At 45.0% G+C, this 19,162-nt stretch overlaps 1 protein-coding gene across 1 annotated transcript in view; it reads left to right on the top strand.

The window, feature by feature from the left end:
* Positions 1 to 19,162, top strand: part of LOC126335106 (sodium-coupled monocarboxylate transporter 1-like) — a 121,283-nt gene that overhangs the window by 60,132 nt on the left and 41,989 nt on the right. Inside the window, exons 7-8 of the mRNA XM_049998044.1 lie at positions 3,306 to 3,460; positions 3,699 to 3,839. Of these exons, the coding sequence (XP_049854001.1) occupies positions 3,306 to 3,460; positions 3,699 to 3,839 (296 nt within the window). The remainder of the gene's footprint in view (positions 1 to 3,305; positions 3,461 to 3,698; positions 3,840 to 19,162) is intronic.

Here is a 19,162-nt window from a genome sequence, read left to right as displayed (position 1 = left end):
TCGAATTGTCTGCAAATACCACATAAATTATCACTACATCATGTTACTCTTACAAATTACTGCCCAAAGATAGGCTAGTTTCTTTAATTAAAGTTTATCCGTATGCTGGTTTACATTAACAGGATAGCATTCAGTCCGATTTTGCATCCACGTGTATTCATTGCTTGTTGTTAAATTCTTTTGAGTTGAGCAGAAAATCCATCTTTTATATCAACAGCGTCACACACACTTCTTGAACGTTATTAATACCTTCAAAGTAAATCTTGTCTGTTTTAACTGTCATATGTGTTCTGTTACTCAGAAACAAAGAATTTTTTCTAAGAGTCTTTCCGCAATGAAATCAACAGCGCTTTTTAATTGATGGCCAGTTACTAATGACAAACTTCATAAACAAGTAAATTTATTTTGTAGCTCTTGCTATATGTCTAGTTAGCTTCAGAAGATCAAGTATAATTCTCACATTTTTTGTCCAATTAATATTTTTGTTTAAAGAGAGAATTATCACAGAATTTGTTCTCTGTAACGTTACTAAATGAAAGTATGTAAACTAAACTTACGTTCTCACGTAGTTATTGTTAAATTTAGTAACTCCAAAAATGGACTACTTCATTGGACCTAAGAACGCACAGTTTTAAATTCCAGTCCTTATCGTTATATATACTTTGAAATTTTGAATATGTATTCCTATTTCTACTGTGTTCCAGTTAATTTTTAAAAAAGCAATTATAATTGTGCTTTTTTATGTGATATTAACAGCTATAAAATTGACGCGGTACACTACGTTTATTGACTATATTTTTCTAAACTGAGGATTTTTCAGACACGAAAATGTATGTTTCACAGAGAATTAGCCGCGAGGAAGTTAATAAACAATAGAGATCCGGATAAGTATACTGTATAATCCTACGAAATGAAAACAGACCTCAACATGCATGCACAGATTAACTATTCATGTCAGAAAAGAAGCACGTTTGTAATGTTGTTCAATTTACAGCATGTAATTGTATTTCTCTTCAGTAATGAATTACTCGATAATGTGACTTGATTTGGATAAATCCGTCGTCATAACAACAAAAACTCGTAATAAGTTTTTCGTAGGACTACTGAAACTCGCGATTGGCCGTCCAACCAGATGGAGAATCTCCGCTGTTCTTCAGTGTTGAAAGACTTTGTTCGTGTTATTATATCCAACATCGGTACTTTGTGATGCGCTATTGACTGCCAAATCGGCAGGTATCATACACTGAAGAGCGAAAGAAACTGGTACACCTGCCTTATATCGTGTAGGGCCGCCGCGAGCTCGCGAAAGTGCTCTACTAATGTCTAAAGTAGTATTGGATGGAATTGACACCATGAATCCTGCAGGGCTGTACATAAATCTGTAAGAGTACGAAGGGGTGGAGATCTCTTCTGAACAACACGCTGCAAGGCATCCCATGTATGCTCAGTAATGTTCATGTCTGGTGAGACCGGTGGCCAGCGGAAGTTTTTAAACTCAGAAGAGTTCCTGGAGCCACTCTGTAGCAATTCTGGGTGTGTGGGGTGTCGCATTGTCCTGTTAGAATCGCCAAGTCCATCTAAATACACAGTGGATATGAATGGATGGCGCGTGTCACCTGTCAGAGTCGTATCTAGACGTATCAGGTGTCCTATACCACTCCAATTGCACACGCCCCACACCATTGCAGGGCTTCCACCAGCTTGAACAGTCCCCTGCTGACAAGCAAGGTCCATGGGTCCATGATGGAAACCAGACTCGTCCGACCAGCCAACATGTTTCCAGTGATCAACAGTTCAATGTCAGTGCTGACGGGTACAGGCAAGGCGTAAAGCTTTGTGACTTGCAATCATCAAGGGTGCACGAGTGCGTCTTCGGCTCCGAAAGCCCGTAGCGATTATGTTTCGTTTAATGGTTCGCACGCTGACGCTTGTTGATAGCCGAGCATTGAAATTTGCGGCAATCTGCGGAAGGGTTGCACTTATGTCACGTTGAACGATTCTGTTCAGTCGTCGTTGGTCTCGTTCTTGCAGGATCGTTTTTCGGCGGTAGGGTTGTCGGAGATTTGATGTTTTACAAGATTTCTGATATTCACAGTATACTCGTGAAATAGTCGTATGGGAAAATCCTTACTTCATCGCTACCTCGGAGATGCTGCGTCCCTTCGCTTGTGCGCCGACTATAACACCACATTCAAACTCAGTTAAATCTTGATAACCTGCCATTGTAGCAGCAGTAACCGACCTAACAAGTGCGCCAGACACTTGTCTTATATAGGCGTCGCCGACCACATTGTCACATTCTGCCTATTTACATATATCTGTATTTGAATACGCATGCCTATACCAGTTTCTTTGGCGCTTCAGTGCAAAAGGCTTCAAATTGGCACACGAGCTAACTGCCACCGCATTTTCACATCAGTGGAAATATATTTGGCGTAACTCATGATACGAGATAAGTGTGATGGGTTTGTAGGAATGTAGAGTTGTGTTGGAGTTGCTGCAATGGTGCACACTTGACAAGTGACAGAATGATGGAACCACAACATAGCCTTCTCCTCGGGGTAGAAAGAGGGATTCGTCTGGCGTCGTTCGTTGAGAGGCACCAAGAGACAGGACCAGCCACCTAATTGGTTAGCGTTCCTGCCACGGCACAGAATGGCCCACTCCTCGTGCTGTGTGAGAGTTGAGTTTTTAGCGCATCTGTTGAGTGAAGATGACAGCGATGAAAGTATGTACAGTATGGTGAGATGTTGTTGGATGATGATGAGAGAAGGGAGAGCAGTACATAATCCATTCCTCTAGAGTGACATCAAGGAAGGTGCCGGGCTTACCGCTCTCATGCAACGGATCACCATCAACAGTGGCACATGCCCTCACGTCATGAGACATTATGGAAAGGTGTGGAACTTCTTCCCGGACTTTGACACAGACCCTCTTTATAAGAAACTGTAGGCGACGATCTCTCCTCTTTCCGGCGGAGTAGTACTAAAACCCGCTGCATCTGAGTAGAGCGCCACCACACAGCATCTGTTAACGCGCTCAGCTGCGGGGGCAAGTTCCTCCTTTAGCAGAACCTCCAAAAGATAGCGGGCCAATCAGGGAAGAGTTTGGTTAGATCTTGAAACAAAGCGGAGAGAGGTGGCAATTACTGCACGACACTGGAAGAACAGTCTCGCAGTCAGGAGGCAGAACTCGCTAGGGTTACTAATGCACCGGACAAAATCCACTTATCGAGATTTCAGATTTAGAAGCAGATCCTCCAGAGCCAGGGCTACCGTGCGGTGACGTAGCGCTCTGTGTTGCAGGGCGGGATGCGCGCCGTCATCATCACGGACACGTTCCAGGCGGCCGTGCTGATGGGCTCCATCTTCGTGGTGCTGGCGCTGGGCAACGACCGCGTGGGCGGACTCTCCGTCGTCTGGCAGCGCAGCTCCATCACCGAGCGCCTCGAGTTCTTCAAGTGAGTCCTGATCGCGCGCGGCCCGTCGCCTTAGCTGCTCTTGACTAACACTGTTCCCCACCGAAATTCGAACTGTGTCTTCTCCTTTTTGTTTAACATCTTCCTCCTTCCCCATGCCTTCCACCTCCATCACATTCTCCTCTACCTCCGCCATTTTCTCCTGCATCTCGCGTTTCACGTACACTTCTACCTCCACTGTGCCTACCGCCAGTACTGAAACACATCACTCTGCCGGCAGCCTGAACCCGGACCCGACGGTGCGGCACAGCTTCTGGTCCGTGGTGGTCGGCGGCAGCTTCTACTGGGCCACCATGTTCTGCTCCAACCAGGCCTCCGTCCAGAAGTACATGTCTGTGGCCACCATCAAGCAGGCCAGGACGTGAGTACAAGCTTCTGCATTTAATCGACTTCATTGTGGTCATCTCCGAGCGTAGCAACTGTCTTGTGATGCAGTGCTCAGTAGGGAACCACATACATTGCTACAAGTAAATGTATTCATCATTTGCAGTTCCAATAAAACAAGGAAATAAAGGGGATGGAAAATTGCATTTATGGGTAAAAAATTCGATTTCTTGATTCTACATACAAATTATAATATGGAAACTGCTCCTTAATTTTGCATGCGGTTTACTACTTTTGCTTAGCTAAAACTACGTTTAATCAATCGTTTATTATTATGATGCACAATGAACTTTTTGATGGAAAATCACCTTTGCTCACTTAAAACGTTTTGTCTCTGGTGCCACGTAATATACAAGGCTGTACTTTCGCAAGTCATTTATGTGCACATGTTGACACCCTTTTAAGTGGTTGTTTGTCCTCTGTTGATGCGAATATTGGCGGGTTCTGTATACCGCCATTTCCTCAGAACTTTGTACAATGCTTATTACTTTCTTCTTCCTCAATAACGGAAATTAACGGCATTTTCATTGTAAGACCACTATGACCAAAGTATTAAGAGCAGCCAAGCCAGACTGGATGCAACCTGGATTCAGGTCCCACGGTGTGGCACACCAAATGGCCCCTGGTACTCGAGTTTTATAGACGACATGCTTGCACAAAACGTCTATTGATCAGCATCCTCTTCACAACTTATAACCTACAGATGCTGGATTGGAGCTAATGCAACCCGTTTATAGAGCAAACCCTGATCCGTTTAAAAAAGCCTGGCAGGAAAAATTCACAAAGTCTTTGATTCTTTCAGGGACGTTATTTAGTCACGACCCCCAAGAGCGTATCTGTTTCATATCAGACACTCGAGAATGAAGTACACAATACTACCATCGCCTTTAACGAGACAATTGGATGAGAAAAAAGTTTGATGGAACAACTACGAGCAAAGGTTGCTTGGAATAAAGCAATATTGCTTGACAATTGGGAATCAGCAATCAATAACAAGAGCAAAGCTGCTAAACTATAAAATATGATCTAGTGGGCAGTGCCCACGGACAGGAGGAGACGATTTTGTCAGCGCAGAACACTAATTAATAGATAATGATGAGTAAAGTGGTGCTGCATTTTAGCTGTTTCTGATTCTTGTAACTATAATTTTTATTTTTTCAGTTGCTATTTCCGGAAAATTGTTTGTATTTGTTAACTGAATCGTTTTCTAGACATATGACTATTTTACCACAAGTTATGAGCATTACTGCGTCACTGTAGGCGAAGAACACTATGTATGCTGTGCTAGGTATAGCATCTACTAACAAATAGTCACATATGAAAATTTGTACCGGACCGGGTCTCGAACCCGGATTTCCCGCTTGTCGATAGCGGTCGCCTTAACTATACGCCACTATTTGGTAGTAGATCTATACGTAATATAGCTGAAGTCAAGGAATTCAGAGTCAGCGAATTAATTTCGAAAAATGTTTCGTACAGCTATGGATCGACAGTGTCTGTTCTTTCAGACCCGCATCTGAATAAGTACACTGAAGAGCGAGAGCATTATGCCCACTGCCCGCCGCGATATCGAATGTCGGCTCGTGGCACTGCTAGCATGCGACGTGGTAATGGAAGAATCGAGGCCTACGAGAAAGACACGCCCCGGTCACGAAGATAGGCATGATCTCGCTAGCTCGCTCAACTCAACAGACAAACTGCGTTTCTGCACCTGTTAACTAGTTACTACGTGTGTAGTACAAACTATTACGGAGTCGTATTGTTATTAGTCCTACAATGATCGAAGTCCATAGGCGTACTAATAATTTGTCACGGCTGTGCTAGGGTATTGTCATGGCTTGTGCAAGGGTACAATAAAATTAAAATCGTGCCAAAGTGATTATCAGTTGCGTAAAGCGCCATTTCTTGTATGAAATGAAGAGTGTTAAGCACAAGAGACTAAATGCTATAAACAAGTCGTTATACCATTAATGTCGAGCATTGATCTTAAATTAAATTTTGTTGTAGTGCTGTTAATCAGTAAGAATTACGAAATGAGACGCTTAAAGTAGTAAATGAGTTTTGCTATTTGGGGAGAAAAATAACTGATGATGGTCGAAGTAGAGGGGATATAAAATGTAGACTGGCAATGGCAAGGAAAGCGTTTCTGAAGAAGAGAAATTTGTTAACATTGAGTATAGATTTAAGTGTCAGGAAGTCTTTTCTGAAAGTATTTGTATGAAGTGTAGCCATGTATGGAAGCGAAACGTGGACAATAAATAGTTTAGACAAAAAGAGAATAGAAGCTTTCAAAATGTGGTGCTACAGAAAATGCTGAAGATTAGGTGGGTAGATCACATAACTAATGAGGAGGTTGTTGTTGTTGTGGTCTTCAGTCCTGAGACTGGTTTGATGCAGCTCTCCATGCTACTCTATCTTGTGCAAGCTTCTTCATCTCCCAGTACCTACTGCAACCTACATCCTTCTGAATCTGCTTAGTGTAGTCATCTCTTGGTCTCTCTCTACGATTTTTACTCTCCATGCTGCCCTCCAATACTAAATTGGTGATCCCTTGATGCCTCAGAACCTGTCCTACCAACCGATCCCTTCTTCTGGTCAAGTTGTGCCACAAACTTCTCTTCTCCGCAATCCTGTTCAATTGAGGTATTGAATAGAATTGGGGGATAAGAGAAATCTGTGGCACAACTTGACTAGAAGAAGGGATCGGTTGGTAGGACAGGTTCTGAGGCATCAAGGGATCACCAATTTAGTATTGGAGGGCAGCACGGAGGATAAAAATCGTAGAGGGAGACCAAGAGATGAGTACACTAAACAGATTCAGAAGGATGTATGTTGCAGTAGGTACGAGGAGATGGAGAATCTTGCACAGGATAGAGTAGCATGGAGAGCTGCATCAAACCAGTCTCAGGACTGAAGACCACAGCCACAACAATCAGTAAGACTTCATATTATCAGATACCAGTTGAAGATGCAACATTCGCTAGTATGTACATGCCCAGCTGTGAGTTAACAGGTGCAGAACGTGGTTTGTCTGCTGAGCTGAGCGATCGAGCGAGACCAGTGGGGACTCATTCTTGCTGTTACGGCCCGGCCCCTGGTTACGACCAACGTGGAAACAGAGAAAATTGCTGGTTGTTCGCAAGCAGCTGTAGTGAACACCTACGGCAATGATTGATGTACGGCGAAACCACGAACGGACGACAAGGTTTCGGAAGCCCGCGCCTCTTCACAGAGCTTAGAACGCAGAGGCTTGCCCACACCGACAGGCAGCGATAGGGGCACATCCAATGACCGACTACAGTGCTGGTACAGCCACAATTGCTTTGGGGCATACAGATCAGTACACACTGTGCAACAGACACTCATACGATTGCTATGGTGTCCCAACGACATAGTTACGATTTCAATGGGCAAGGGATCACCGAGACTGAACTGTGCTTCAATAGAAAGTATCGCTTCGTCGGCAGAATCATGCTTTTGGTCACATCAGATGGATGGCCGTGTCCGGCTATGCCATTCTCCAGGCTTACGGCTGCTCGAAACATGCACCACGCCACGAACACAGGCCGGTAGTTTCAGTAGCATGTTATGAGGGGCATCCACTTGGCATTCCACGTGACCTGTGGTAGTAACCGAAAGGACGCCCCAGGGGTATGCACTGGATATACACCATAGTGGTTAGACCTAGGATTTCCTATGGGGCCGTAGTGTGGTGGAAGAAGGTAGAACAGCGGGTTGCTGCTAAAGAGCTTACTAAGGTGCAGAGATTGGCCTGCTTAGCCATAACGGGCGGAATTAGCAGCACACCAACCGCTGGAATGGAAGCCATGCTGGATATGCCTCCACTTCACCTTTGGGTTAAGATGGAGGCAGCAGCTGGGGCATACAGACTTAAAACTGGCCAAAACTGGGTCTCATTCGGATATCCAAAATCACACACTAACATACTGAGTGAGTCAAATATAGGTATGGCTGGAGAAATGACCGCTGACTATACAATAACTCCGAACTGCTTCGACAAGCCTTACAACATAATAATTGGAAGTAGGGAGCAGTGGGAGAAAACAGTTCGACACCGTATGGGGGACATCGCTTGGTTCACCGTTGGGTCGAAAACAGATCAAGGCGTTGGGGCAGGGCTGCACGGGGTTCAGCCAAGACTGGAGAGCAGCATCTCTCTAGGGAAACTGGCCTCTGTATTCCAAGCCGAAATTACTGCAATCAGGGCATGTGTGGAGGAGAATATGAGTGTGTGCTACAATGAGCGTAGCATCTACATCTATTCAGAAAGACAGGCAGTCCTGAAATCATTGGCAGCCACCGCAACAAGAGTTCGAGTCTCTGCCTGGCAGACAGTTTTTATCTGCCAGGAAGTTTCATATCAGAGCACACTTCGCTGCAGAGTGAAAATCTCATTCTGGAAACATTCCCCAGGCTGTGGCTAAGCCATGTCTCCGCAAAATCCTTTCTTTCAGGAGTGCTAGTTCTGCAAGGTTCGCAGGAGAGCTTCTGTTAAATTTGGAAGGTAGGAGACGAGGTACTGGCAGAAGTAAAGTTGTGAGGACGGGGCGTGAGTCGTTCTTGGGTAGCTCAGTTGGTAGAGCACTTGCCCGCGAAAGGCAAATGTCCCGAGTTCGAGTCTCGGACCGGCACACAGTTTTAATCTGCCAGGAAGTTTCAGCACATAGGATATTGGACCAAGGTCCATAACCAAAAACATGGTAAGGTAATGATGCCCAAGCCATGTTTTAAAAGAAGCTCTGTAATCCTGGGATTGAACAGGAAAGAGATCAAACTCAAGACTGGACCGATGACCGGCCATGGGAACTTCAAAAAACACCTAAACACAATGGGTATAATGGAAGAGGAACCTAAATGTAGGATCTGTGATGAGGGTGAAAAAACTGCGTCACACCTCATCTTTGAATGCATGGCATTGGAGAGTAAAAGATACAGAATCTTCGGCACAACTAGACCTGAAGAAATTTTGTCTAACAAAAAACTGGTAGAGGGACTCCTTGCACTATTTAAGGGCACTGGTTGGCTTTATTAGATATACAGGGAGCGATACCGCAAAATAAATCTGGTTTCGGTGCGGGCGGTGGCGGATTAGACGTAATCTTTAGCTCTCCTGTTAAAATCAATCAGTCAACCATGAGATCTGTTGACTATTTCAACGTCAGTTCGGTCTCTTCGTGCTTGATGTCTTTTCGACGGTGATGGCATCGTCAGCCAGGGTAAATGTTGGGGCCACAAGGCCAGAATTGTGCTACAGTGGTTCCAGGAGAATGACAATGAACTCAAGTTGACCTCATGTCCGCCTGATTTCAACCCAATGGAAGACATCTGAAATCCTATTGGGCGCCAGCTCCGCGCCCACAAACCACCTGCGCGGAATTAACGGGAATTTTGGGACCTGTACAGAGATAGACATCTCTTGCCACATATCTTAGAAAACCTACCGCCACATAGAATCTACGCTGTGTTCTGCTGCAAAGGGACATCAACACTCTGTTAATCATGGTTTATCGGTGTATATTTGATTTAGCTCATTTGAAGGGAACAAAAATTTACCACAACCGGGAAAAAATAGTTTAAAAATTTATCTCATTTTCTGCAATGTAAATCTTTAGAAAAGTAAGTCAATAACAATAAGAAGCTTAAATGTACACCATCCACATCTTTCCGGCCTCTACTTTTAACAGATCATGAAATAATGGGGAGGAATATTGCTTTTTAACAGTGTCTCCAAACGTTATTTACACTACCCTTAACAATTATCTGGTACACTCAGAGTAACTTGCCCTATGTGGGGTATCAACTTGTATATTAATTATTCCGTAAGAGCTCGTGCATAGTTCCGTGATACACGACTTATGTGTGTCGTGCAGATCAAAGCGGTGTCACCACCGGTGAAAAGCCATTATGGTATCAACAGGTAGCCTTCATTGTCCGCCACATCGTTAGTGTGTGTGTGTGTGTGTGTGTGTGTGTGTGTGTATGTGTGTGTGTGTGTGTCTGTGCGTGTGTGCGCGCTTGAGTTTGCTTTTATGGCGCTGAACCGTATGACCGTATGAAAATTATTACGCACGAACGTGCTTAAAATGTCCAAAACTTCATGAAACAAGTAAGAGTAAGTCCGACACTATTACACTTACTCGGTCCCAACCCTACCCACTGTCACCCGTACAACCAAATTACGTCACATATTTTAAAAGACGTAAAAATGGGCAGATGTTCTAAAACTGGCAATGCAAAGACATGTAACACAAGTGGAAAACTGAAATAAGGAAACAGGAAAATTTGACTGGCGGATCACTTAGAGAAAATCATGAATGAGTGAGTCACCGTGATAAAACATTAAAAACTCCCCGCTCAAATTTTTGGGAACAAATCGGACATTTCACAAAAGATTAAAATACTACCACATATGCCGGCAGCTGTGGCCGACCGGTTGTAGGCACTTCAGTCCGTTACCGCGCTGCTGCTACGGTCGCAGGTTCGAATCCTGCCTCGAGCATGGATGTGTGTGATGTTCTTAGGTTAGATAAGTTTAAGTAGTTCTAAATCTAGAGGGCTGATGACCTCAGATGTTAAGTCCCATAGTGTTTAGAGCCATTTTACCACCACATATGTTTAATTTCCTTTTAAGTCAGAGGGCAGGTCTGTCCGTAAATTAGCTCCTCCTCTCTTGTCGGAAAACAAAAGACGTGACACACTGTAATTCGTACATACCATACAGTGGTTTGCCCTCCCACAGGAACAAGAAACTATGCGTCGTAGGGCTGCGTCCAGTTCGAACACGTCTACATGCATGACTACTCTGCAATTCACATTTAAGTGCTTGGCAGAGGGTTCATCGAACCACAATCATACTATCTCTCTACTATTCCACTCCCGAACAGCGAGCGGGAAAAACGAACACCTAAACCTTTCTGTTCGAGCTCTGATTTCTCTTATTTTATTTTGATGATCATTCCTACCTATGTAGGTTGGGCTCAACAAAATATTTTCGTATTCGGAAGAGAAAGTTGGTGACTGAAATTTCGTAAAAAGGTCTCGCCGCGACGAAAAACGTCTATGCTGTAATGACTTCCATCCCAACTCGTGTATCATATCTGCCACACTCTCTTCCCTATAACGTGATAATACAAAACGAGCTGCCCTTTTTTGCACCCTTTCGATGTCCTCCGTCAATCCCACCTGCTAAGGATCCCACACCGCGCAGCAATATTCTAACAGAGGACGAACGAGTGTAGTGTAAGCTGTCTCTTTAGTGGACTTGTTGCATCTTCTAAGTGTCCTGCCAATGAAACGTAACCTTTGGCTTGCCTTCCCGACAATATTATCTATGTGGTCCTTCCAACTGAAGTTGTTCGTAATTTTAACACCCAGGTACTTAGTTGAATTGACAGCCTTGAGAATTGTACTATTTATCGAGTAATCGAATTCCAACGGATTTCTTTTGGAACTCATGTGGATCATCTCACACTTTTCGTTATTTAGCGTCAACTGCCACCTGACACACCATACAGCAATCTTTTCTAAATCGCTTTGCAACTTATACTGGTCTTCGGATGACCTTACTAGACGTTAAATTACAGCATCATCTGCGAACAGTCTAAGAGAACTCCTCAGATTGTCACCCAGGTCATTTATATAGATCAGGAACAGTAGAGGTCCCAGGACGCTTCCCTGGGGAACACCTGATAACACTTCAGTTTTACTCGATGATTTGCCGTCTATTACTACGAACTGCGACCTTCCTGACAGGAAATCACGAATCCAGTCGCACAACTGAGACGATACCCCATATCTCCGCAGCTTGATTAGAAGTCGCTTGTGAGGAACGGTGTCAAAAGCTTTCCGGAAATCTAGAAATACGGAATCAACTTGAGATCCCCTGTCGATAGCGGCCATTACTTCGTGCGAATAAAGAGCTAGCTGCGTTGCACAAGAGCGATGTTTTCTGAAGCCATGCTGATTACGTGTCAATAGATCGTTCCCTTCGAGGTGATTCATAATGTTTGAATACAGTATATGCTCCAAAACCCTACTGCAAACCGACGTCAATGATATAGGTCTGTAGTTAAATGGATTACTCCTACTACCCTTCTTGAACACTGGTGCGACCTGCGCAATTTTCCAATCTGTAGGTACAGATCTATCGGTGAGCGAGCGGTTGTATATGAGTGCTAAGTAGGGAGCTATAGTATCAGCGTAATCTGAAAGGAACCTAATCGGTATGCAATCTGGACCTGAAGACTTGCCCGTATCAAGCAATTTGAGTTGCTTCGCATCCCCTGAGGTATCTACCTCTAAGAGACTCATGCTAGCAGATTCCGTGTTTCAAATTCTGGAATATTCCATTCGTCTTCCCTGGTGAAGGAATTTCGGAAAACTGCGTTCAATAACTCCGCTTTAGCGGCACAGTCGTCGATAACAGTACCATCGGCACTGCGCAGCGAAGGTATTGACTGCGTCTTGCCGCTTGTGTACTTTACATACGACCAGAATTTCTTCGGATTTTCTACCAAATTTCGAGAGAATGTTTCGTTGTGGAACCTATTAAAGGCATCTCGCATCGAAGTACGTGCCAAATTTCGCGCGTCTGTAAATTTTAGCCCATCTTCGGGATTTCGCGTTCTTCTGAACTTCGCATGCTTTTTCCGTTGCCTCTGCAACAGCGTTCGGACCTTTTTTGTGTACCACGGGGGATCCGTTCCATCTCTTACCAATTTATGAGGTATGACTATCTCAATTGCTGTTGTTACTATATCTTTGAATTTGAGCCACATCTCGTCTACATTCGCATAGTCAGTCCGGAAGGAATGGAAATTGTCTTTTAGGAAGGCTTCTAGTGGCACTTTATCCGCTTTTTTAAATAAAATTATTTTGCGTTTGTTTCTGATGGATTTGGAAGAAATGGTATTCAGCCTAGCTACAATGACCTTGTGATCACTAATCCCTGTATCAGTCATGATGCTCTCTATCAGCTCTGGATTGTTTGTGGCTAAGAGGTCAAGTGTGTTTTCGCAACCATCTACAATTCGCGTGGGTTCGTGGACTAACTGCTCGAAATAATTTTCGGAGAAAGCATTTAGGACAATCTCGGAAGACGTTTTCTGCCTACCACCGGTTTTGAACAAGTATTTTTGCCAACATACCGAGGGTAGGTTGAAGTCCCCACCAACTATAATCGTATGAGTGGGGTATTTATTTGTTACGAGACTCAAACTTTCTCTGAACTGTTCCGCAACTGTATCATCGGAGTCTGGGGGTCTGTAGAAGGAGCCAATTATTAACTTAATTCGGCTGTTAAGTATAACCTCCACCCACACCAATTCGCACGGAGTATCTACTTCGACTTCACTACAAGATAAACCACTACTGACAGACACAAACACTCCACCACCAATTCTGCCTAATCTATCTTTCCTGAACACCGTCTGAGACTTCGTAAAAATTTCTGCAGAACTTATTTCAGGCTTTAGCCAGCTTTCTGTACCTATAACGATATCAGCTTCTGTGCTTTCTATTAGCGCTTGAAGCTCAGGGACTTTTCCAGCGCAACTGCAACAATTTACAACTATAATTCCGACTGTTCCTTGATCCAAGCACGTCCTGTATTTGCCATGCACCCTTTGACATTGCAGCCCACTCCGTACTTTCCCGAGGCCTTCTAACCTAAAAAACCGCCCAGTCCACGCCACACAGCCTCCGCTACCCGTGTAGCCGCCAGCTGAGTGTAGTGAACTCCTGACCTATTCAGCGGAACCCGAAACCCCACCACCCTATGGCGCAAGTCAAGGAATCTGCAGCCAATACGGTCGCAAAACCGTCTGAGCCTCTGATTCATACCCTCCACCCGGCTCTGCACCAAAGGTTCGCAGTCGGTTCTGTCAACGATGCTGCAGATGGTGAGCTCTGCCTTCATCTCGTAAGCAAGACCGGCAGCCTTCACCAAATCAGATAGCCGCTGGAATCCAGAGAGAATTTCCTCAGATCCAAAGCGACACACGTCATTAGTGCCGACATGTGCCACCACCTGCAGCTGGCTGCACCCTTTCCACATCAGGAATGACTCCTCCCGGAATGCACACGGAGTGCACACTGGATTTCTTCCCCTCCTTAGCCGCCGTATCCCTAAGGGGCCCCATTACGCGCCTAACATTGGAGCTCCCAACTACCAGTAAGCCCACCCTCTGCGATTGCCCGGACCTTGAAGGCTGAGAATGATCCTCTGAAACAGGGGAGGCAGCTGCATCTGGCTCAGCCAGAGACAGTGCCTGAAACCGGTTTGTCAGACGCACCGGGGAGGCTTTCTGATCAGCCTCCGGGGACGCCTTTCGCTGCCTGCCACGCCTTGGAACGACCTCTCAATCAACCACAGGCGAGGGCTCAGCCCCACTGTGGGCAGCAACCGGGGCAACCACAGCAGCAGACCGATCTGGGGACAGACGGGACGAGGTTGACATCCCCGTGATACCCAAGTCCGGCTCCCCACAGTGGTGCCCATTGGCAACAGCCTCAAGCTGCGCGACCGAAGTCAGCGCCGATTGCAGCTGTGAGCGAAGGGATGCCAAGTCAGCCCTCATCCGAACACAGCAATCGCAGTCCCTGTCCATTCTAATCGATGTTGAACAACAGTTACTGAAACACGAGTCCGTGCCTAGATAACGCAAGCGAAACACGCAAAGAATGTATCAACTAACCTGTACAAATGCCTAACGACTGCGCTACAATCTGCTGAATTTACGATTACAGTAACTAAAACTCGGGCCAGAAGCGGCTCATTGAGTCTGCGTGGCTGGAAGGAGTCACTTGTGTTGTGGACTTCACTAGGTGCAACTTCTTCTCTGTCACTTCCAGCCACTCATCTTCCCGTCTACCGATAATGCTGCACCTGAACAGTTAGGCCTTAGCTTGGAGGGAGGGATTATCACAACACGCCGTCTTAGCTTTTACATCCGCCAGTTCGTTTCCCTTAAGACACATGTGCCGTGGTACCCAGCAGAAAGACACCTCCTTCTCCAGCCTATGTGGGTGGGGAAGGCTCCAGGATATCCTGGACTACTTTACCTGCTGGCTACAAATGTCATAGAGAGTTTAGTGCACTCATTGAGTCAGAAAAGACGAGAAACTAGGCAGTCGCCACACATCTCATCTGCTGCAGTTCACTCAGGATCCCATACAATTCGATATCAAAAATGCTGAATTGCTGATGGAATCGGATCTCGAGGACCTGATCAGCGAAAGCAGAGCAACCAACGTAGTCCCCTCCTGTGTAGAATCTCCGTGAGTACAGCTGTACAGCTGTAGCGTTCATTTAAAATATCATAAAATATTGTATTGGGCATAGATGCAGGAGTGCAGCGTCCGCTGTCTAAATGTACAGTGCGCCTCTGCAGCAACTTGGGTTGCAGCTGAACTCGTCCCCCACCAAGTGAGTCCAGCACACACACTGCAAGCGGATCCCAAACGGTTTTTTCCTCGTGACCGACTGGAGGAAAGGCGGCCCATAGCTGGATGGACAACAGTACGGTATGCTGCTGAACTGGAAGCAGCGAGGACTTGTACCGTGAGGGTTTACCGCCGGATGGTGAGTGACAGTTCCCCAGCCGCAGAACAAAAAAAAATGGTGCTAATGGCACTGAGTACTATGGGACTTAACATCTGAGGTCATCAGTCCCCTAGAACTTAGAACTACTTAAACCTAACTAACCTAAGGACATCGCACGTATCTATGCCCGAGGCAGGATTCGAACCTGCGACCGTAGCGGCCGCGCGGTTCCAGACTGAAGCCACCACGGCCGGCCGCAGCACAAACACTGGGTATGGGCCTGGTCCTGTAACCACCAGCGTAGATACCATCAATGATCTTCAAGTAAGAAGGTCTCGCTGATCCGTATACCGTGCACCCATGGTCCAGCCGCGATCTCATGGTTGGTCTATACAACTGGAGCAGACGTGCGCTGTCCACTCCCCAACACCAATGGCACTTTCTATGTCCAGTGCTTTCTCGATCCTCATCTTCAGGTCCTTCAGGTATGGTAACCACGACAGTTTGGAATCAGTAATCAGGCTCAAAAACCGCCCCGAGTCTTTCAAATAAAGAACGATGTCGCTCATATGCAAGTGACGTATATTAAAAATAAGACAGATACGATTAAAATTAAAACACACACACACACTTAACTGCAGCAAAAGTTAAAACACGTCTTTGGAGCCCACTTCTCCAACCTCCTCATTGTAAGTTGCAATTGACGAGCTGCTGCAGCGGTGGAGGAGGGACAGAAAACTGAAAAATCTTCCACAAGTAAGAAGCACTGGACAGGACGCCTTACCGTAGACGTTATGGCGTTACCGGCTGCGGCAAAGAGGGTGACACTTAAAACATTCCCCTGAGGAGCACCACTCTCCTGCTGAAAACTGTCTGACACGTCGCTGGAATCAGCCATGATGTCGTAAAGCCGTCAGGCCGAAGATCACCCATCGCTCTGTCTCTCCACTATTTGTAAGTCCACAGAGCATGACAACACGCAAGGAACTGCTAGTGGCTGATGATGCATATAGTCTTGTTAGATGACTGTGAAGATTACGGATGAGTCATGTCAGGCACGTCATTTCATTACGATCTCTCTTCTTTTGTGTGTAAAGCCTCTTAATTATTCAGTTTTCCAATTTGTGCACTTTCTGGGACGCCACTATTCATCGTTTCTCTGCCACTGGTCAGAAACAGTACGTTATTACAGCAGACATCAATGGTGCAAGTTGTAACTGGCGCAATTTATCTTCGAATCTCTTTCTCAACCCCCACCCCCTCCGCCAGAGTTTCAGTTTGTTAGTTTTCCCATAGATAACAAAAATCAATGGTGCAAGTTGTAACTGGCGCAATTTATCTTCGAATCTCTTTCTCAACCCCCACCCCCTCCGCCAGAGTTTCAGTTTGTTAGTTTTCCCATAGATAACAAAAATCACTCTAGTCGGTTTCCCAGTCTAATCGGTTTGCATAGGTTCCCAGCGTCAGTTAACTTGTTTTACACGAAATATGGCCTGGTCCACAACAGGTCTTTCATTGCATCACGTGACATATGACGTCCACACAGGTGCTTACGGCAGTGTTTACTTAGGGATGCACTACTTTGAAAGATTTCAGTTTGAGTTTGTGGATAGCTTTGTGAGCAAGAGCTGCTGACACTCTAGTCTGAAGTACGAAATAACCCGGCGATTTTCTCGCACTTCTTTCCAAAGCCCCTCTTAATACGTAGAGTTGGGTTATAACAGGTGCGCCACTTGCCACAGTCTCAAGAATGGGCCAAAGCGCGTGTGACAGCGGGAACCTGCCTGCCTCTGCCTCCCTGGTACTGCCCCATGAGCAATACAAACGCTGCGCTTGCAAAACACATGAAACACTGCATATGAAAAGAGGGAGTAAATTCTTAAGTTCTGTACTTATTATTATTACTAGCTCACAAACCCAGCATTGCCGGGTATTCATTTTTCCAATTTCCTATTAGCAACGAAAACAAAAAAATGAACTGTGTTTGTAGCATAATATCGAAAAAATTTAATTTCCATGTATTCGTGATAATCCCTTTGAAATTATGGAACAGTCGTAAAAACAAATATGCATAAGGTACAAATGTGTAAGTCCAGTATATACGAGGGTAAGCCAATTATTATCCGCAAAGAAGTCATAAAATTTTATTGTAATCAAATAGGAAACTTCCAAGAACATCATTTTTCGACATAATCACTTGGTCGCACCTTGTACAAGCTTCCTGATGCCCTCAGAAAAGAATATTATCGGTTGAGATGCGAGCGAGGAATGCACTACTTCTTTCACTGCTTCGTCCGAGGCAAATCGACGGCCCCTTAATGCCTGTTTGAGTGGACCAAACAAGCGATAGTCAGAAGGGGCCAGATCGGGACTATATGGAGGACGATCCAGTACTTCACATTTGAGTTTCTGGAGCGTTTCAGCCGTGTGGGCAGCAGTATGCGGACGGGCTTTGTCGTGTAACAACACAACACATTTTGATAGCAATCCTCTGAGTTTGCTTCGAATTGCAGGCTAAGCATCTCACTGTAACATACACTGTTTATTGTTGTGCCCCTTTCTCCATAATGTTCCAGTACTGGACCTTGTGTGTCCCAGAAAACCGTAAGCATCAGTTTTCTTGCAGACGGTTGGATCCTGGACTTCTTGCATGGCGAATTTGGATGTTTCCATTCCAAACTCTGCCGTTTACTCTCCGACGCGTAATGATGGATCCATATTTCGTCACCAGTAACGATCCCGTCTAAGAAGTTGTCCCCTTCGTTGCCATAGCGATCCGAATGTTTTTTGCAGATGTCCAAACGCGTTTGTTTACTTAACTGTGTGAGTTGTTTTGGAACCCATCTTGCACAAACTTTATGAAACCCAAGTCTGTTGTGGATGGTTTCGTAGGCAGAACCGTGACTAATTTGCAGACGATGTGCCACTTCGTCAATAGTTAATAGTCTGTCTAAGAGAATCATTTCATGTGAACGCTCAATGATATCTTCATTTGTGACGGTAAACGGTCGTCCGGCTCCTTCACAGTGCGTAATACTTGTGCGCCCAATTCGGAATTTTTCAATCCATTCGTAGACACTCCGTTGTGGCAAAACACTGTTCCCGTACGGTAAAGAAAGTCTTCGATGAATTTCGGCCCCTGATACGCCTTCCGACCACAAGAAACGGATCACTGAACATTGCTCTTCTTTGGTGCAAATAGACAGCGGAGTAGCCATGATTAACAGCACGGCAGCGATAACGAAACTAACCTAGCAGCTTGAAATTTGCAAAGATTTAACAACAAGTAAACAAAGCATTCGTCATCAACGTGAAACGACAGGCTACCAAAATAAAAAAAATTTAACAAAATTGCGGGTAGTAATTGACTTACCCTCGTACATTAAGAAACAATGTATGCAAAATACAAATTCCCTGTAATGTTTATTTGACTCAGAACTTGATTATACACAATACTTGTAGCTACACGTCCAGGAGTTACGATGAATAGAGTTAGTAGCAAAGAAGTAATAAATTTAAACGTCATGCATAATGCAACAGTTTTTTACGTATCTCATTGTTTATGACGTCATACTTCCTGAAGTATAATAAGTAGATGGTTCTTACGCCGACATAAATTCTTGACCAACCCTAACAGATATGTGTACCAGGTCTGGTTGAGATCTGTCTAGTGGTTTAGGAGCAGATGTATAACACACACATACACACATTAATTGTTATAAGTATTAATATTACGA

This window comes from Schistocerca gregaria, chromosome 2 (genome assembly GCF_023897955.1).
Source record: "Schistocerca gregaria isolate iqSchGreg1 chromosome 2, iqSchGreg1.2, whole genome shotgun sequence".
Classification (NCBI taxonomy): Eukaryota; Metazoa; Arthropoda; class Insecta; order Orthoptera; family Acrididae; genus Schistocerca; species Schistocerca gregaria.
The sequence above is the reverse complement of the archived record's forward strand: the minus strand, read 5'-3'. Positions and strand labels throughout refer to the sequence as shown.